This window comes from Pan paniscus, chromosome 6 (genome assembly GCF_029289425.2).
Source record: "Pan paniscus chromosome 6, NHGRI_mPanPan1-v2.0_pri, whole genome shotgun sequence".
NCBI classification, from domain to species: Eukaryota; Metazoa; Chordata; class Mammalia; order Primates; family Hominidae; genus Pan; species Pan paniscus.
The window spans coordinates 96203037-96221992 of record NC_073255.2 but is presented as its reverse complement, the minus strand read 5'-3'; the positions used below and the strand labels follow the sequence as shown (position 1 = coordinate 96221992).

The 18956-nt window shown below is 39.0% G+C and overlaps 1 protein-coding gene and 1 pseudogene across 14 annotated transcripts in view; one reads left to right on the top strand and one right to left on the bottom strand.

Moving 5' to 3' along the window:
• Positions 1 to 18956, top strand: part of MAGI2 (membrane associated guanylate kinase, WW and PDZ domain containing 2) — a 1443575-nt gene that overhangs the window by 1100035 nt on the left and 324584 nt on the right. For all 14 annotated transcript variants that reach the window (XR_004672522.3, XM_063605943.1, XM_063605940.1 and 11 more), the window contains 2 exons: positions 15506 to 15627; positions 17592 to 17774. Coding sequence is in view for 13 of the 14 variants with exons in the window: in XM_063605943.1 (XP_063462013.1) it covers positions 15506 to 15627; positions 17592 to 17774 (305 nt within the window). In the remaining variant the exon portion in view is untranslated. The remainder of the gene's footprint in view (positions 1 to 15505; positions 15628 to 17591; positions 17775 to 18956) is intronic.
• LOC100993621 (large ribosomal subunit protein uL13-like) lies at positions 2141 to 3718 on the bottom strand (annotated as a pseudogene).

Genomic DNA, 18956 nt, shown 5'->3' with positions numbered 1-18956 from the left:
GAACCATTCCTCTCACACCAACATTTCTTTGAGAATATATTTGTAAATAAAGATAACTGCAACATAAACACATTTTGTGGGGGGGAAGGGGGGTTGTGTTTGTCTTCAAGCTTTTTTTTTTTTTTTTTGAGATGGAGTCACTCTGTCGCCCAGGCTGGAGTGCAGTGGCACGATCTTGGCTCACTGCAACCTCCGCCTCCCGGTTTCAAGCAGTTCTCTGCCTCAGCCCCCCAAGTAGCTGGGATTACAGGCACCTGCCACCACACCCGGCTAATTGTTGTATTTTTAGTAGAAACGGGGTTTCACCATCTTGGCCGGGCTGGTCTTGAACTCCTGACCTCGTGATCCACCCGCCTCAGCCTCCCAAAGTGCTAGGATTGCAGGAGTGAGCCACCACGCCTGGCCCAAGCATTTTTTATGAATCTAACAAATCAGGCCCTTGTTTAGGCACTTCTGGAGAGGCTAAGCATAGACAAATAGCACAATAGCACACAGGGTAGTACAGAAGCAGGGAAACTTCCTGGCAGAAGGTAACAGTGTGCAGTACACAGACCCTGACCCCTTGACGTCCCAGGAAGAGAGGGCAGGAATGCTCACAGCTGGAGACACCATGTTCTCTGCTGCCAAAGACAGACCATGCTCCTTCCTTCTACTCCATCATTTTTTTTTTCTTAATTTTTTATTATACTTTAAGTTTTAGGGTACATGTGCACAATGTGCAGGTTAGTTACATATGTATACATGTGATAGGACCATGAGAACTCGAGAATGGCCTTGTGAAGGCGGGGAAGACAGTCTGAACTTGGGGAATTGTTGATTAAGAGAGTTGCAGACAACTTTTGGAGCTGGATGTGAGCTGCGTGAGCAGTGCTGTCCCTCCTGCTGGAAGAGGGGACCCCTGTCCCAGGTAGCTCATTGCTAGGCAACCCAGAAAACACTGCTAGCATCTTTCATTGGACAATCCTGTTTGCCACTCACCAAGGCAGTGTTCTATGACAGGTAGATGATGATTATTCTATTATTTGTGAAACAGTTAGCTCATATAGCTTATTAGTTTTCCTCTCTCGAGATTAAACATGCTCTGCTTCTTGTGCGTGCACTGCAGATTGTCTCATGCTAACAATCTGTATCATTACATACTTTGGAATCATATCTTAGACTGAGATTAAGTTCTAAAGTTAGCACATAAAGTGAAAATGGCTGAGTCAAAATTACCCTAACATTTCCTCAAGATCCTATCCTGTTGGTGACTGGCATATTAAACAACACTGCCACTTTTTTTTCCTTTGGTGTTGGAAAATAATTCTTTCTGGAATTAAAGTAGTTGGCTCGCATTTGCATCTTCTAGATCTTTAATAGATACATAACTGTGATCACATTCAGCCTAAAGAGATGCCGACAATGTTAAAGGTATGAAGGAACTTAGTCAAACTGAGGTAGTCAAACCAAAGCAGACTGATATTATTCTTTGGGCATCCTATAATTGAATAATGAAACAGAAGATGGTTTACCCTAACTGGGTAAAATGTATTACTACCTCATCCCCACATGAGAACTATAATTCATCTCTTTATCAATATGCAGGGAATGTTTTTCAAAATTCCTTTTGTGTGTCATAAATCACAATGTTAGTAATAGCTTATGTTTTTTCCATCCACAATTTTGAATTTACAGGTTAGTGCAAAATTACATTTAACCTCTCTGGCTTTTATTTGTTAAATGAATGGTTTGGATTAGGTGATTGCTAAGATCTCTTTTAACTCACTGCCACTTTATGTTAACAAGAATAAATTTGGCCTTTTTTCTGTAAGCCTCTGCATTTTCTCATTACAGTTGCTGATCAAAGAATACTTAAAATTTTTAAAGCATTTTCTTTCCATTTCTACTTTTTGTTTGGTTGGACAGTAACATATATTACCATTCTTTTATTTTAATGATTTTAACAATCCCATCATGTGAGTGTTATGGAAAGAAGGCCTCTCAGAAGGGCGAATTATTATCATGGATTCTTTTTACCAAGCTGTAGAAAAAAATATAAATATACTTGATATCCAAAGACATGAGGGCTGATATTAACATTAAAAGGGCATTTCTAAAGATAAAGGATAAGTTTATGAACAAAAAAGGTGGATAAGAACTATTTTTTTCTTTGAAAGTAATTTATTTCATTCTGATCACAAAATACAGGGAAGGAGCAAGGGCGACCCCTGCCACCTCTTGGTCACACATCTTCCTAGTCTAAGCTTCTCTATAATATCCTTTGAATAACGGTAAGATCATGCTGTCCCTAAGCACTTTTTCATATTATAACAGCCACAGAGTATAGCACGAGAAGGTGGGAGTTAAAAAGAGATGCCCCTTTCATGAGGCAGGGCTCCCTCCAATTAATGTTCCAGGTCCCTTTTGCCAATATTAAAACCAAAGTAACTGGTTGCTCTATTGGTTTTCTAAAACTCTGTCCTGAACAAGTAGGTCATAGACAAATTATGCCTGTACAAATCTTAGAGCTGTTTAAAATAACCTTATAGAAAGGCAGTGACTAAGGCCCTTCCCTTGCCCCCAGCTTAAGTCCCAGGCTGCCTATGGCACCTATATTGCTGCCCTTGGATCCCCCACATCCCAGGGCGGTGATGCAGGAAGGGTAGGCTCCCCCATATCCCAAGGTCGCAATAGCAGAAGGGTAGGCCAGGCCAAGCATGAGGAATAAACAGTCTTTACTGGTCTCAAACAGGGAGTCCCTCGGTCTTAGGACCTCTGTGTATTTGTCATTTGTCTTCTCCACGTTCTTTGTGGCCTGTTTCTGCAGCCGCATGAGCTGCTTTTTCTTCTTGTAGTGCATCTTGGCCTTCTCCGTCCTCTTCTCCCCCAGGGTGGCTGTCACTACCTGGTATTTCCAGCCAACCTCGTGAGCCAGGCACCCCAAGGAGGCAAACTTTCTTGTAGGCTTCAGTCGTACAACCTAAAGGGCAGCAGGAACCACCTTGTCATAGGGCAGTGAGATCCCATAAAACACCATAAGGTGGTCCAGGGCAGCCTGGCCCCACTTGGTTCTGCAAGGCCACCAAAAGATGCGCTGGGGGCCCAGGAATGGCGGGGCAGGGGGGCCTTGGGAAGGGTTGGTGCTCATCTGCTTGCAGAGGAAGGCCAGATACTTTAATTTGTTTCTCCAGAAATTGCCAGAAATGTTGATGCCCTCGTGGTGCTCGACCACCAGTTTCCTTCCCAGCAGAACCCACTTGGCCAAGATGGCTGCCGGGTGGCCCACAAGATGGCCTTGGCCACTGAGCACCAGGTTCTGTCTTTCTGCTGTCTTCAGCAGCCACCTGGGGGCAAAATAGATAGCTAGATATAGATAGTTCTCTCTGTCCATATATATATATATATATATATATATTTTTTTTTTTTTTTTTTTTTGAAGCAAAGTCTCGCTCCGTCGCCCAGGCTGGAGTGCAGTGGCGCAATCACTGCTCACTGCAGCCTCTACTTCCCAGGATCACGCCCAGCCCAGAGATATAGTTTTAACTTCTGTCAAAGCTGAACACATTTGAAAGGAAACCTGTTTTTCTTTTCTTTAACAATAAAAAATGACATCATTAAACATTATTTATTACTAGTGTTTATCAGATGATTTCATATTTAATTAGATAAGATTATATTACATAGACTGAGTTAATTGTATAATAAAAATGGGTGAATCATAAAAACTTTTATCATCAAATTTCACATTTAAGTTTAATACGATTAAGCCAAACTACAATTGTAAAGAAAAGAAATTCCATTCTGTGTTTGAGAAGGTTAAAAGAAAAATAAAAGGCTCTTTGTTGTGCTAATAAAATTAGTTTTGCATAAATTTAGTCTCAAACTTATCATAAGGTAACAAATCTCTGAAAGCTTGTTAAGCACTACTTGTTGAGTTTGTTGTCATGTAAAGATCTTAATTCAACTTTCCACTAAGCACCACACTCAGCTATGAAGGTTGACAGGGCCCCTCCATTCTATTATTCTTACTTCACTTTCTCCAGTTTTAATTGGGCATCAAAATAATGTGAATAATATTTTCAGATAAAAAAATGACAGGAATGATTTTCTTTTCCCTAGTGTTGCTTAGTAATTTATTTTGGGGCACTGACCTCATATGTAAATTTTATCTCCAAGGGGGTCTTATTTAGTAACTATTAACCCAGAGAAAAAAAATATTAATAGCTACCATTATTAAGCACTTGGTATGTATTAGGCATTTTGTAAAACTCATTTAATCACCACCACAGTGCTTAATGGGAGATACTATTACTGCTGTTTTACAAACAGAGAAAATGAAACTTAAAGAAGCCAGGCCATCAAGCTAGTAGGTGATAAAAATATTGTTGCAGCCCAGGACAAGAATTAAGAGACTTCACACTGTCCATATTTAAGTTGCACTTGACTCCCAGGCCCTGAATATTCCAAGAATGTCAAAATCAAATTTATACAGTGCTTCATCTTTAAACATTTTCTATATTTTATCTTGTTTGCTCCTCAAAACTGTCCTATGAAATGAGTAGAATATTTACAGATGAGGCAGTTGCAGTTCAGAAACATTAGGGGAATTTCTCAAAGATAGTGAGTGGTAGACAAAATCCTCAAGTGTAGCTTAAACCCAAAATGCTGGTTTGGTCTGAAAGATGGAAGAGAAGGACCACTCAGACTCATTGGAAGTGGCTTTCACTTTGGTGAATCTCAGTGAGATTGAGGATACCAAGAGTCAAGTGGCACCTCCTTGCCTTTGTTGGTGTCCAAGGTTTGGTGGTGAATATAGCACAGGTGGGGTGAGAAGTGCACCCCTTTCAGGTGACTTTTATGTGGGTGTTTGGGAAGAGTTCCCACCAGCACTCAAGGTTCCACCCTGTTACATAAAAAATTCCTTGCTAAGTAACATGTTTCCATGTCCTTTTATAAAATCTTTCAATTGACAAATAATAAGTATACATATTCATGGAGTATATAGTGATGTTTTGATACTTATAAAGTGTAGTGATCAGATGAGGGTAATTAGCATATCCATCATCTCATTTATAATTTATTTGTGTTGGGAACATTCAATATCCTCCGTCTAGCTGTTTGAGACTACATATTATTGTAAATTATAGTCATGCTACAGTGGTGTAGAACACCAGAACTTACTCCTCCTATCTAGCTGTAAGTCTATATCCTTTAACAACTCCCTCCATTTCTTCTTAGATCACTGGCCCTCAGAAGAACTGAACCTGGCCTACAACATGCAGCATTCTTTTATAAGTTTGAGATGAGACATACATAATTTTGTTATTGTTGACTACCTCCATTCTCCCTCACATAGAACTGTAATCTTATTCATGAATATTAGCACAGAATCACCTTATTATCATTATCATAATTGCCAGAGACATGACCCACACTCAACTTCCAGAGTCGGTAAGGGCAAAGAGTTCAAGAAATTGATGTTAGGACTTGCCCTAAGGGAAGCTGAAAGACAACCCTTGGAACAGATCCTTCTGGTTTGAAAGCAATGTTACACAAAGCCTGGTCTCCTGACTCCTCATTCATGCCCTCATTACCATTTCATTTCTCACTTTCTCCAATATGTAAAATGCATACACACACACATTTTCTGGTAAAACACGTTCAGTCACTGTTTCTATGCACGTGATCACTGAGTTCTTTAAAAAATATATTTAATATATCTGTATTTTCACATTTTTGTCTTCAGAAAGTAAGCAGGTAATTCACAATGTTTTTAAAGTTTCCAATTTCATAATGAAAACTGATAAAAAGAAATTGAGAATCACCTGGCTGAAGTGTATTGCAGATTACCAGACATAGCCCATGTCTGTACATACATAAGTAATTTCACCATAAAAGCTAAGTGTATATTTGAAGCAGAATCACCTAACTCAGTGTTCTTGGATGTTGGCACTACACGGAGCTAGGCTTTGTTTGTGCATCTGCCGCTTAATGTAAGATCTGCAGAAAATGTTTTACCCTCTAGGAAGAGCAAGTGAATTAAAAGCATGCAACCTATTTCACTGAGGGTCAGCATATAGTATTCGCTCGGTGAATATTAGTTCCCATCCCACTCTGCCATCCACTATCTTCCCTTTAGTCTCTCCTTTGTTTTTTTACAAGGCTGACATTCATTCTTCATGCAACTGTTTCTTTCAGCAAACTGTGGCATCTATTAAACAGAATTTAAATCTGAATTGGAATTAACTTTAAAAGTGCACAAATGGAATTTTCTTCAGAAATATCCAACATCACACCTTTCCTGTTCTTTATTAAGAGCTTCAGAATGGAAAACACAAACTCAGCCCACTGTGGGGATATAAATCTGTATTATGGAAAAGAACAAACAAGTTATTTGAAAATACATCCCCCATTACAGTTACATGAAACTATCATCTCATTTGTGCAAAGCTTTGATCTTCTAGTAATGGCATAATTTTAGACATAGTATGTTAATTATATAAAACTCTGTCACAATACCTACCCCAATAAACCAATCTATTAAAAACAACACTGAAGCAACTTATTGCCACCTTTTCTCTGTTCTTGGGGCTGCTGAACCTTTATCCTCTATTCCTACTTTTTCTCCATACCTCTTCTATCTTCCCAGAGTCCTTACCTAACAGAATTGTAGCCTCCTGCTCACTCCTAGACCTTGCAGTCACATTTAGTGGCAAGGTATTTAAAGATTCTATGCAGATTCTAGGTATCCAGCAATATATCCTTTTCTCCCTAAAACTCGTCAAAAGTATTTTTTTCTTAATTTTTTGTGTTTTCTAATCCCTCTTGCATCACATTCTAGCATATAAAAGGAATTGCTATATATTTGATTTCCTCCTGCTCTATGTGGTCATAAAGACTCAGTAGTCAAGAATAATACTTTTTCAGTATTTTTCTCATCTCTGAATGTTGGTCTTAGAAACCCGGAATTTGGGTATTATATGGAATTGGAGTTATTTTCATGGCCTGGTGACTTTCATAATCTGCCACAGCCTTGTCCCCAGTCTTGTCAATTTCCCCTCACTAGCATTCTTCTCCTGATTCCCTCCTTCCTGGATAATCCCAGACATCAGTGATGTTGCCTTTGCCATTGCCCGGTATTCTGAGTGTCCTTGGTAATTCTCTGACTCTCCTTAGAGTCAAGCTCCAAAGGATTCCTGTATCCATGGCTGTGTATGCTTACCATTATGTATGAATGTGTATTTTTGGAGTTCAATTAAGTTATATTGTGACTGCACGTTTTAGCAACTCATAAGTAATTTATTAAGAAATAGAAATCCAGTTCAACATAGAGTATGTTACAAGTCAGACTATTCTCACCCTTCCTTGTACACAGAAATGGCTATTTCCCTGGATGAGTTTTTCATACGCATGGAACATCTCTAATTCAACCTCATACCCTAGGTGAAAACAATACCTAGGACACTGAAGGTAGCCAGGAAATGATGCAGAAATGCTTGGGAATTCTAGGGAGAACCACAGCTTTCCTACTTGGTTGATGTGTGGTGAAGCTCATCTTATAATGCTCCCAAGTTCAGGAATAAGGTACATCATTCAAGATGGAGACTTTAAAAGCTGCAGTTCCATTAGACTAAGGTCACAATGGGAGTAGGGAGATCTTCAGACTAAACAAAACTCCATACCATGACTCAGAACTGTCCTTCCAGTCTTGTAGCTTCCATCCGCTCCCCTACGCCTCTTGCTCCCACATTGCCACCCATACACAACCACATGCATGTTTGTGTGCACTAGCCTTGTACTCTAGGTAGGCAGAATTGAATATTACTGAGCACCTCTATATCTACTACTCTCTTCCTAAAATGCCCCCTTCTCCAACCAGCAAAATACTTTCATCCTTCTACAGTCTGTTTACATGTCTCTTCCTTTGTGAAGCTTTCCCTGAGCCATCAGACTAAGTTGTCTTTTCTCCCTCTGAGTATTTACGTCATGCATACAAATTTCAGCAGTTTTTGCCTTGTGTTATATTTTCCTGACCACTTCTAGAATGAGTAACTCATCTTAACTTATGCAGGATATCCCTGTTTGAAAACTGAAAGCCCCACATCCCAGGAAACTCCTTAGTCCCAGGCAAACTGAAATGGCTGGTCATCCAACTTGTGCGTCTCCCCCACTGGAGTATGAGCCTCCTGAGGGAAAGGATTTTTTCATGTTCACCTTTGTGTCCTTAGTGCCCAGAATGCTGAGGAATCAATGGAATTATATATGAGACGTAAAGGACTTAAACTACTTAGTCAGATTGTCAGACACCAGTAGAAGAGGACTTATTAGTCTCGTCTCTAACACAGAAAGATCTTGAAATAGTGTAGTCTTTTAGTTTTCCTTTAGCTAAATCCTATTCTATGAACTTATAATTCACTACTTTCACTCAATCTAGAAGCAAAAGGTTAGAAATACCTTTGATAACAATGATCTCCTCCTGCACTCAGCAATAACATTTTAGAGAGATACTTTATGGGAGTGAAAAGGGATCAATAGAAAACAACATTTTTTAATGCATGCCTAGTGGCTCTGAATTTTTTGAAATTGAATCTATGTACCTTGTAGGTCCTGGGTGCTTCATGACATGATTGATGGTGCACACGGCCATGTCTGCTAGGAGTTAGTTCGAAGTTTTCCATGGAATTAGTGAAGAGTAATGGCTTAGTGATGAATCTTCCTTTATATATAAAATACACATTACAGGTTAATGTCTTAACTAAATAACTAGCATTACCACCGAGGGAGGGAAGAGATCTCATTTATGTGAAAATTTGCATTTTGAGAAGCTCAACCTAGTGTGGAGTAGAGGACAGACTCAGCTGTAAGAGTTTCAGTGCCAATATGTGGATATTCTTCTCAGTTGGCCATGATTCCACCTCCCAGCTGGATACTATATCCCCAACATAGACACCCTCATGTCCAGGAAGAGCAGGAGAAATTAACATGTGAATGACTCAATCTTCCCATTCACATTCACAAAGCAAACTGACATTTCCCCAGGTACAGTAGGAAATAATGAATGGACGTTTATAGTAGGAAAATTATCACTTAAGTGTTAGAATTGGGAAGAAATCTTTCAAGAGGCAGGATTCAATTATTCTGTTTTTAAAAAATGCTCCAAGTAAAATAGATTCCATTTTTCCATTTATTCAAAGCTCATATTTTATAATAACATATTTAAAACATTAGGCTTTAATCTAGTACTTCTAAAATTCAGCATTTCAAAGCCCTGTAAAGCACACATTGCATTATGTAACCTTGTTTTGCATCATAATTCTTTTTTGTCCCTGTTTTCTCTCCCCTGCTAGACTATGTGCCTGATTCATCTTTGTCCCTCCCCTACCAACCATAGTGTCTAGTCAAGAGACTTTGGGAAATAAATATGCGACGAATGATGATAGTTAGCATTGACTGAGTACTTACATCCAGGCACTGTTCTTAAGTAGTTTACCCATTTTAACACATTTAATATGCACAACAACTCTGTAAGGTGAATATTATTTTTATCTGACTTTACAGGTGAAAAATTCTGAAGCACAAAAAAAGGGTAAATGATGTGCTCATGGTTACATACCTAGGATGTGCAGGGGCTTGGATGTGAGCATCATGACTACAGAGACTGAGTTCATAATTATACTATCCTGTCTTCTTTGAAGAGGGTTGGCTCCAGAAGATCCTTCTAGGGTTATTTTCCTCCCAGTTTCCAAAGCATGAAGTTGTTTTTATTCCATTTATTCAAACATGACAGTAGAGAAAAAGTTATGAAGCCTTCCCAAGGCTCATATTAAAATGAATGAAATATAGTCAGGGAGGGTGCAATGTCTGTGTTTGCCTGCTAGTTCAGCTGTAGTCTAGGGGTTCAGATGGGAGTTGGTAACAGTGCAGAGATGGGGAATTGGAATTGGGGTTAGAGAAAGCCTAGGGATTCCAAGCAATGATGAAATCCACACTAGGTTCATTCAGGAAGCCCAAAAGAAGCCAGTTTGCATTGTGGTCATCCTGAGCCACAACGCCAAGCCCCAAGCCAGTCCTCTCACTCCCTCTCTCAATGCTGAGTTGCTGCTTCTCTAATGCTCCCACATTTCATCCCTAATATAGTGCTTTTCCTTATTCACACTTTTCTGTTGTAACCCAAGCTGAGACTACAGACACTTGTGCCACCATGCCTGGCTAATTTTTATACTTTTAGTAGAGACGGGATTTTGCCGTGTTGCCCAGGCTAGTCTCAAACTCCTATGCTCAGGCAATCTGCCCACCTAAGCCTCCCAAAGTGCTGGGGTTACAGAAATGGGTCACCATTCCCTGCCCACAATGTGTATTTTACAGGAGAGTGAAGCTACAAAACAGTGAGATATATCCTCTTTCCTGCTGGCCTTGCTCCATTCATGTATTTATTCAGTAAATATTTGAGCACTATGTACCTCATGTCTTGGATAATTAGCACAGACACCTTGGATACCTTGGAAACATTTTATCTGTGACACAGTCTCCACTTAAAAGCTGCTCCCTTCTCTCTTCCACATTGATTATTTCTAAATGTTAACTGAAGTCAAGATAGCGGGATAGTAACCTGCAGGTGCAAAGGTGTCATCCACGACTATGCACTAAAAGAGCCTGTCTCCAAAAACCCCAGGAGAAGCAAGGTGGGTTGTGAACAGGCTGAGATATAGATACACAGGGAGCATTGATGGTGAGGGTCGGGGGATGGTTTTGATAACCTTCAGCCTACCTGTCCTGTGCATACTGATGGGCTCAGTATTTAAGACTTTCCTCCTAATTCCTCCCTTTCCTCTCCACAATGAAGAAAATGGCAGGCAAACAGGACCTGGACCAGGGACCACCTTTGGCAGCATGACCTCTAATCAGCTGCAAATATTTCCTTCCCTCAGTGCTTGTCTGAAACTTCTGAGGGCAGAAGTCCTCTTCAGGAGCAAAGTTGCAGTTCCTATTCCTCCCTGAGGCCACATATAGAAAAAGAGGCTTCTGCATAAATCTTATCAGGCAAGATACTCCTTATGCAACACCTCTTCACACATTCTCAGCTTCTAACTCAGGGGATCACAGCCCTAGCTGCACACTAGAGACACCTGGGAAGCTTTCTTTCATCTAAAAAATGCCAATGCCTGTGGATCTCATTCTGAAATTATGAATCAGTTGATTTAGGGTAGCCCTGAGTCCTCTGTTTTCTGTTTGTTTTTGAAGCTCTCTGGTGCATCTGGAATTTCAAAGCACTGCCACATAGGAACTTACTCTAAGTTTCCATTCCATGGTGAGAGGAGAGTCAGACTGCAGATAAGTGAATGTAAAGACAAAGAGATCAGGCAATGGAATCTCATCCTTAAATATCCTGAGTCCTTTGCCACTTTTAATTTGGAAGCATCTCTCATCAGTAGTCTTTCCCTTCTGTAAAGAGAAAACGGAATCTTTAAGATATACCCACTTCAGAATATGACTCTTACGCTTTTAGCTTTTAATAGCTCAAGAATCTCTTAGCAAAATATGACAATAGACTAGATATAATTAAATAGCAAGAACACTTGGTAGCTTCCCAGCTTCTTGTTCTGCATGGAAGCTAGATGAAATAGCTAGTACTTACCTCACAGAGCCTAAACAATGAGAAGGATGGCATTTGTCATTCACATCTTTTTGTACACATTGTAAGACCCCCAAATCCTTGCTGAAAGAACTTGAAACTATTCATTTTGGAAGCATAAGGAAGACAAGTTTCTATTCAGCTACAATCACATTTCTTTGTGATAAGTCTTTTAGAGCTTGTGAGCATTTTAAGTTTCAAATGAATGACTTCATTTGTGACAATGGAAATGTTCTGTAGCAATTAGCTTATGGTGCTAGAGCCATATCCTGCTTTTGCTGCCTGTGGGGTCCAAGGCATGCCAAACTAGCTCATTGGTATTCTCATTCTCTGTGAACTCTAGAAACTCATTTTGATGGTAAATGGAATATTTTCAACATAGTGACCATAAAGCAGGTGGCTGCACATTAACTTTTCTAAGAAAATAATTACATGCAGGTGGCAAGTTGGAGGAACTGGGTTGTATGCATAACTGCATCCCAGAAAGTTTTCGTAATGTATTTTCTAAGGATAAAGTTATGCATATGACGAACAATGACCTAGCAAAACGGATATAGAACAGATAGGAAACAAGAAAAGTTGATATCCTAGTACATTTCAAAGCTGTTTCTTGGTTTCTTAAAGTTATAGACATATGTTTGAAAATAAATGTTTTAAAACACACACTCATCATTTAGTCTTTTTTCAAGAAAAGCTATTTTCCATTCACTGTATTAGATGCTCAATACAGAAAGATAAATAACACATATATCCTGTATATAGAAGTACACAATCTAGGGAAGGAAATCAGCATGAAAATTAATCATTAAAACACATTTTAATAAAGTTAGTATAGTCTGTGAAATTCATTATTGTAAAATTATCATTTAGGATGCTGTATACTATGTCACAGAAATCTCTTTATTCAAAATTTGGAAAGGAATGTCAATAAGACTTAGGAATACTATGTCCTTCTAAACAACTGGCTTCGGTGCATCTTAAATACTCTGAATAGTATAATTGGTTTCTCTCTCCTGTTGAATTAGCAGCTTAAAAGCTGAAAGCTAATTTGCAACAAAACTCTAGTAAATAAATAGGAACCTATCTTATCAATTCTATTGATCTCCCACCTTGATTCAACTAACTTCAACCTAATTTTGTTTACTTTTGCTGTTGTTGTCCTCAAATCTTCTTAATGATGAAGTGGAGTATAAGAAAATAAGTGAATATTGACTATAGTGAATAATAACTTAATTGTATATTTTTAAATAACTTAAAGAATGTAATTGGATTATTTGTTACTTAAAGGATAAATGCTTCAGTGGATGGATTTTTTTTTAAGTGAATAAACTGCAATGAGAGGAGTCTGTTCAAAGTTTTCTGAGAACCCAAGGTGGAAGAATATCACACAGGCAGGGAATGTGGCTGGGAGGAGTGAGGGAAGAAGACACAGGAGAGATAGGAAAAACATCCTTAGAATAATGGCAATAACCACTGCAACACTTCAATAATAGTAATAAGAAATAACTGTACCTCAAAAAAATAACAACCATACCTTCATTGTTGGGTTCTCCCTGGGTATCTAAGGGAGATACAAACATTGTAAACATTGTAAACAATTCTCTTATCCTCACAGCAACCCGTGATGTAGCTATTAATGTCCCCATTTTACAGATAAAGATATTGAAGCTTAGAGAGTTAGAAATTTGCCCAAGATGCCACCTGAAACCCAGATTGTCTTGCTTCAAGTGCTGCACCATTTACATACTGAATCTCTCGTGGAAAGATAAGAGGTCTGATAGAGGGTCACTGATCAAAGTAGCTCCAAGTATGTTCAACGTAGAGGGCACATGTGGTGATGCAGCCAAAGGTGAAGCTACAGAAATGAGTGAGGGCAAAATCAGGAACAGTATATGTTTAAGTAATAGGAAGGTTTCAAAGGATTTTGGTAAGGAAGTTATGTAACAATGGAGAAACGGGAAAACCGGCATCAAACTCTGGTCCTTCCAAAACAGGGTGGCAGTGTTAGAGTTTACAGCTCACATGCTTTACGGGCACAGATATTATTAGTTCACCGTGCACCACAGTCATGATGCACAAGGCCTTGGTGCACAAGAGCATTACAATAACGTTTTATTTCCAGTGGGAAAATAATTTTACATAGATGGTTGTACTTTGAACTTCTTACAAATGAGTTTCATTAACAAAGAGCACTGTTAGAAGCACTCCCTTCCTAAACAGCACCAAAGGCAGTTAGAGCAAGGTCCCAGTGCTTCTGAAGTTCCCCAATAAAGCCTTTCTTATGGATGAAAAATGATGACAGTAATGGTGGTGATTAAGATGATGATACAAGCTGCTGCTAATTATTGAGCATGTCTGTACTCAAAACCATGTGCTAATATTCATTATTTCACTTAATCCTCACAACCACCCCAAGAAGGAGGCATTACGCTGCTATTACAGATTAAGACACTAAGACTCAGTTTCAATAACTCAACCAAGGTCACATAGCTAGTCAAGTGGTAGAGCTGGAATTTGAATACAGGACTGATTAACTGCAGAGCCTGTGGGGCAGGCAGCTACCTTACCCTGTCTCCCGTGAGGAAAGAATTAGATCTTACAGTTGACTTACCATGTTTCTGGGAACTGCTTTGAAATGATCTGATTCATAGTATTGGAAATTGGTTGTTGAGATGTTGCTGCTTCTGTCTCCTTTCCTTTCTGAAGCTGTAAGTGGTTTGCGTTGGGGACGTGCAGGGTGTATACACACAATAAGTGTGTGTGCACATGCCAATGTGAAATTGTATATCCAAAAGAAAAAAGTGTGCAGAGATTCAGTTTAGAAATAAACCCGGCCAAGTCCAGCCTTTCCACTTATGAGACATGTGATTTAGAGCAAATAATCCGATCTCTCCATGTGTCAGTCTCATTGCCTTTAAAAGGTGAATAATTAGAATGCAAGTCTGGGTTGTTATGAAACTTCACTGAGGAAAACTATATATAGTAACTGGCCAAGAGTTAAGTACTCAGTATTTGTCAGTTTCTCTTCCATTCCTTCTCTCCTCTTCATGCTTGCCTGCCGTAATTCTATGTATCAATGTATATGCCAGCCCTCTCATGGGATGTTTATATCCTAGAGAAAGAGTAGCATAGGCCCACCACTAAAAGCAGATTTGTTGGTTTCTACTCTCCCCACAGATAAGGAACTCTGCATTTCAAACAGCCTGCTATACAGGAATTCACAGTTTGCTTGGACTATAAGCTCTCAGTTTAGCTGGGCCACAGTTGCTTCAAGCCACTCTGCATCTGATACCTACAAGTTTGCCCTCTCACCATGTAGAATATGAATTCTCTACTTTTGATTGATTTCAGCATCAACTGTCCTACATATGTATTCTGTAACTTCTGCAAACTCTTTCTCCTGGATCCCAGGCTCTCAATCCAGGACCAACTCTAAAAAGTGCAGACTCTGGTTGCTATACTCTATCAATGAATTTACCTCACATTTATCCTGTTGGATATGGGGACTTTGCAAAGCTCAGGTGATGCTCTTTTCTTCAATACCATTCAGTATAAATTTCATTTCTTGACCACTTAGTTTCATGCATATTAAACTCATCTCAAATGAACACAGTAGACCAGAAAGCAAGTGCACATTCTAGTTCTTTTGGCTGAATTATGCATAATGTAAATAGAATAACATATGAGAGAGCCTTTGAAAACTCAGCACTTGTCACAGAAATGTGTGTTGTACACAGGCCAGCCCAGTCAGGAGCCTGACCGCGTGCTGGGTGAGGCACTTGACTGTAATCAGATAAGGTGGCCCTTAATCACCTGCTCTCTATAGAGCCATACATATGGTCTTTTAAATGACTTTGCCCCACTGTTATCCTAATCTGAAATTTTCTTTTTTAGCCACATAAATAGAAGAACACAGTTTGAAAATCCTGTCCTGGAAGCAAAAAGGAAGCTACAGCAACATAACATGCCCCACACAGAACTTGGAACAAAGCCCCTGCAGGCCCCAGGTTTCCGAGGTATGATACCTGTCAGCATGTGATGTTTCAAAGGGAAAATTGTCTGTCAAACTGCCTGCTCTTCCAAATATGTCTGCAGCTTGGACCATTTTGAAAAATTGATTTGCTTTCTCCAGACCTTCCTATTAGCTTTAGCTGGATGTTTGCATTCTCTCTAAACTAATGCCTTTAGCAACCGCAGATGAAGTTACAGCCACAGGCAGTACTTTATAGGAATGTACAGCATGTCACCACGTGGAGATTAATGGATTTTTATAGTGGCACTGTAAACTGAGAGATTCATAGAGACTCATAAGTTTGTCCTTAAAAGACCAAGCACAAGAATGAGGCTTGTTCTCCTTTGTGACAGTAGACAGCTCCTCATGGACATTACCTAGGCCCAAATCCATCCGCCCCCGTGCTGCCCCGGAGAGGTCGCGCAGCGTGAATGACTTGTCTTACTATAAGCGCGACCCAGCAGGGAGGCCCTGGCTGTTCGGTATGTCCCAGGGCTGCTTGCGGGACCTGTCTACACCTGGGAGCCACGTAGTGGGATGAGTTGCTGCACAAACTTTTCACAGCTAGTGAGCTTCTAAGTAAAAGCACAAAACAGCCTTTAGAGTCGGGAGGCCTAGGCTTGCCTGCTGGTAGTTTTCACGCCATATACTGCAGCATAATTAAATGAATGTAAAGGTCTCCTGATGAACTTATCTCCAACTATAAACATTAATTTGATAAAGAAAACATAGGAGAAAGGATTATATGTGGTTTTTATTTATGTTTTAAAGAACCTCTGTTTTTAATAAAGATACATGTGATATGTAAGCGGACAGAAAAAGCAGAAGTCTAATAGAATGACTCATTATTTTAGAGTTTATTACTTGTCACCCAAAATGTAACAACAAAGATATCACGCAGAATACTTAACTGAGTTACCATATACAATTTGGCTGTTAAAAATATTAAATCAGACCACCTAAATATAACACATTTTTAAAAGAATCATATAAAATATTTATCTGTGATGGAATTTAAAGCAGATATTAATTCCGTTTCCTAGTATGATTATTATTTTTTAAAACACTTACTATACTTAGGAATATATTTATTACAGATCATAGCTGGAAAAGCATATTATATAACAAATTAGCAGGTAAATCTATGCAGTGCCTATTCAGATTATTCGGGCATATGATTTGAATCTATCAACATATTGTGACAAAATGTGTTACCTTTACATTCATAATTATATCTAAAAACATTGGCTTGCCTTTTGCTCACATTTTAGAGTATACTAAACACTATTGGAGCCAATAGCAATTTATTTATCTGGTTATCTTTATAGTATCTCACAATAGAGCAGTGTAAACAAAAGTCAGTCCCACATACAGGTACTCTTTCTAAGCAATCTGGACCTTTGAGCATGTGATCACATTCCACTGTTTCTCTGTTTGTGATACTGCACATGCTGAAATGTTGTGCTCTTATTCACTTAAAAAAAAAATCACAAGTCCATGTCCATTTCATTTCTCTACCCTTATTTCTTCAAGGCTTAGTTTAGGATCGGCCACTGACACATACCTCCTACCTGGAATCTTTCATAATAACAACAGGAACAGATCCAGATGTTGTCTGGATGATTTGGGCTCCTTGTCCTCTTTCTCAGAAGGCTCTGGCAGCCTGTTGACACAGCCTTTTTTAAGCACAAGAAGGCTAAATTAATGAGTGGAAACTGATTTGACAAAAAGTCTGTCTCCAAACCAAACAGCTTTTTCATCTTTCCCTGGATGCTTGGGACTGCTCTTCATGTGTAGGAAGTTCTAATAGTTTTGCTCCTCTTGCAGTCACCACCTGCTTGCATTTGCTGTATAAGACCCCCCACATTTACCCCTGGGATTGTCGCTGCTCAGGGGCTGGCTTTCTCTTGTCTGAGAACTTGACTTGAACATGCCTTTTTCTTTTTTAACTTATATTGGCCAATGTAGAAAAACCACTCTTCACCCGGGATGCATCCCAGTTGAAGGGAACATTCCTCAGCACCACCCTAAAAAAGAGCAACATGGGCTTTGGATTTACCATCATTGGTGGAGACGAGCCTGATGAGTTTCTGCAGGTGAAAAGTGTGATTCCGGATGGGCCTGCAGCACAGGATGGAAAAATGGAAACAGGTAAGATCCTTCATGGTTTAGAAAATTGTTTTGCAACATCTTTTTTTCTGAAGGCAAATATAAGGAGCTTCTTTTGTGTTTTTATTCAAAAGACAAAGGTCACTTCACTTTAGGAAAAGCATAAAGCATAAATTATGTTTCCCCTAAGTTTAAAAATATCAAGTTGAATTAATTTGGAAACAATTTTGAATATAATTTTTGCCTTCTTTTTTAAACTACCCCTTCTGTTTGCTGGATTCAATGGACTCTTGAGATTGACACTTTTCTAATTTATATCTAGAGTTTGTTCTTAGGGGTGTAATTAACATTTCACACTTTTCTAACTTATATTCAGCCACAATATTTTAAAATCTGTGTTAATCTTATAATATTATCATGCTATATCACCCAGGTTAGTTATTGAAATATACATGCCCATCTCATACGGAAAATTTTAAACTGGACTAGGTCTGTATATGTCCCTATATAATGTTTTAGTATATGAGTCTTTTCTAGCCCTTAAAAATTATTTTTCATATATAATTACTCAGATGTCTACTCAAATTACAATTGAAATTTATTTCATGTGGAAATACAGAGGCAAATTGCTAAGGACAGAAACACATAAAATACAAAAATTACACAGAGTAAATGAAAAAGTAATGAACAAGGTTTGGCTTCACAGTCTGATTTTAAATTTTCTTGCCTGGCCCATGATCTTGGATAAGTCCCATAACTTGTAAATATGAATTTCCTTATCTAGAAAACAATGAAGAAATTAAATTTGACCTTATGTCTTTTAAGTGCTGATTCAAGATTTGTATAGTGTAATTTTTTAAAATTATGCTTTAAGTTCTGGAGTACATGTGCAGAACGTGCAGATTTGTTACATAGGTATACACGTGCCGTGGTGGTTTGCTGGACCCATCAAACTGTCATCTGCATTAGGTATTTCTCCAAATGCTATCCCTCCCCTATCCCCCCATCTACCAACAGGCCCCAGTGTGTAATGTTCTCCTCCCTGTGTCCATGTGTTCTCATTGTTCAACTCCCACTTATGAGTAAGAACATGTGGTGTTTGGTTTTCTGTTTTTGTGTTAGTTTGCTAAGAATGATGATTTCCAGCTTCATCGAAGTCTCTGCAAAGGACAGGAACACATCCTTTTTTATGGCTGCATAGTATTCCATGGTGTATATGTGCCA